Source organism: Buceros rhinoceros, unplaced genomic scaffold (assembly GCF_000710305.1).
Source record: "Buceros rhinoceros silvestris isolate BGI_N320 unplaced genomic scaffold, ASM71030v1 scaffold32044, whole genome shotgun sequence".
In the NCBI taxonomy this organism is placed as follows: domain Eukaryota; kingdom Metazoa; phylum Chordata; class Aves; order Bucerotiformes; family Bucerotidae; genus Buceros; species Buceros rhinoceros.
Genome location: NW_010410503.1, coordinates 3205 through 4130, shown reverse-complemented (window position 1 = coordinate 4130; position 926 = coordinate 3205). Strand labels below are relative to the sequence as shown.

General features: G+C 61.3%; 1 protein-coding gene across 1 annotated transcript in view; it reads left to right on the top strand.

Moving 5' to 3' along the window:
• The first annotated feature begins 724 nt into the window (after window positions 1-724).
• LOC104493043 (HIG1 domain family member 1A, mitochondrial-like) overlaps window positions 725-926 on the top strand; it is a 1978-nt gene continuing 1776 nt past the window's right edge. Inside the window, exon 1 of the mRNA XM_010135656.1 lies at window positions 725-827. Within this exon, the coding sequence (XP_010133958.1) occupies window positions 725-827 (103 nt within the window). The remainder of the gene's footprint in view (window positions 828-926) is intronic.

Here is a 926-nt window from a genome sequence, read left to right as displayed (position 1 = left end):
TCGATCTGCGGAGCTGGGCGGGCACAGAATGCTGGGCAGGGAGCAGGGAGCGCAGCCGTGTTTAATTAGATGAAATTCCTCTTGGTGTGTTTCAAGAGGTTGGAGTAGCTCCGTGTGAGGCCGAGCTTTGCCGCTGAGTGTGGTGACAGCAAAACTGGACGACAGTGGCAGAGGTTTTTCCAGCAGAGGTGGTGAATGAGGCGGGACAGGCTCAGCAGCCATGGCTGACCTTCCGCAGCGGGCAGCGGCTCAGGCCTCCCGCCCCGAGGGCTTTGTGGGGGTTCTCAGCAGGGAGACGTCAAAACGGGACGACAGTGGCAGAGTTTTTTCCAGCAGAGGTGGTGAATGAGGCGGCACAGGCTCAGCAGCCATGGCTGACCTTCCGCAGCGGGCAGCGGCTCAGGCCTCCCGCCCCGAGGGCTTTGTGGTGGTTCTCAGCAGGGAGCAAAAGGGGAGGAATGGCCTGTCCCGAGGTCAGAGCTGCTCGGAAGGAACAGCCCGTGGAGGCGGTGCAGGGTGCAGGTCCTAAAGGACACGCTGCTTGTGGTGGCTTCTCGCTGCCTGTGAGCGTAGGGGGTCACCGAGGTCATCGGCCTGAGCTGAGCTGCCACGCCTGTTGCTCGCCCCGCGGACACTCACCACCGGTGGTTTGCTGTTGCTGAAGGTTCTCCTGAACTCGGTGTTTGTACAACCTGCGGAGAGGCTCTGGGTCCTTGCAGCCACCATGTCACCCGGTCAGGAACCTGTTTTCCCGGAGTACGAGACTGAGACCAGCCAGACATCGAAGCTGTTGAGGAAATTTAAAGAGACGCCGTTCGTGCCCATCGGTAAGTTAGCTGACGAAGTGGGGTCGCGCAGCTCCTCCTCTCGCTGGTGCTGCTCCCCGTCTCCCTACGAGCAGGAAGTGGCTCCCTGGTGCAGCCTCC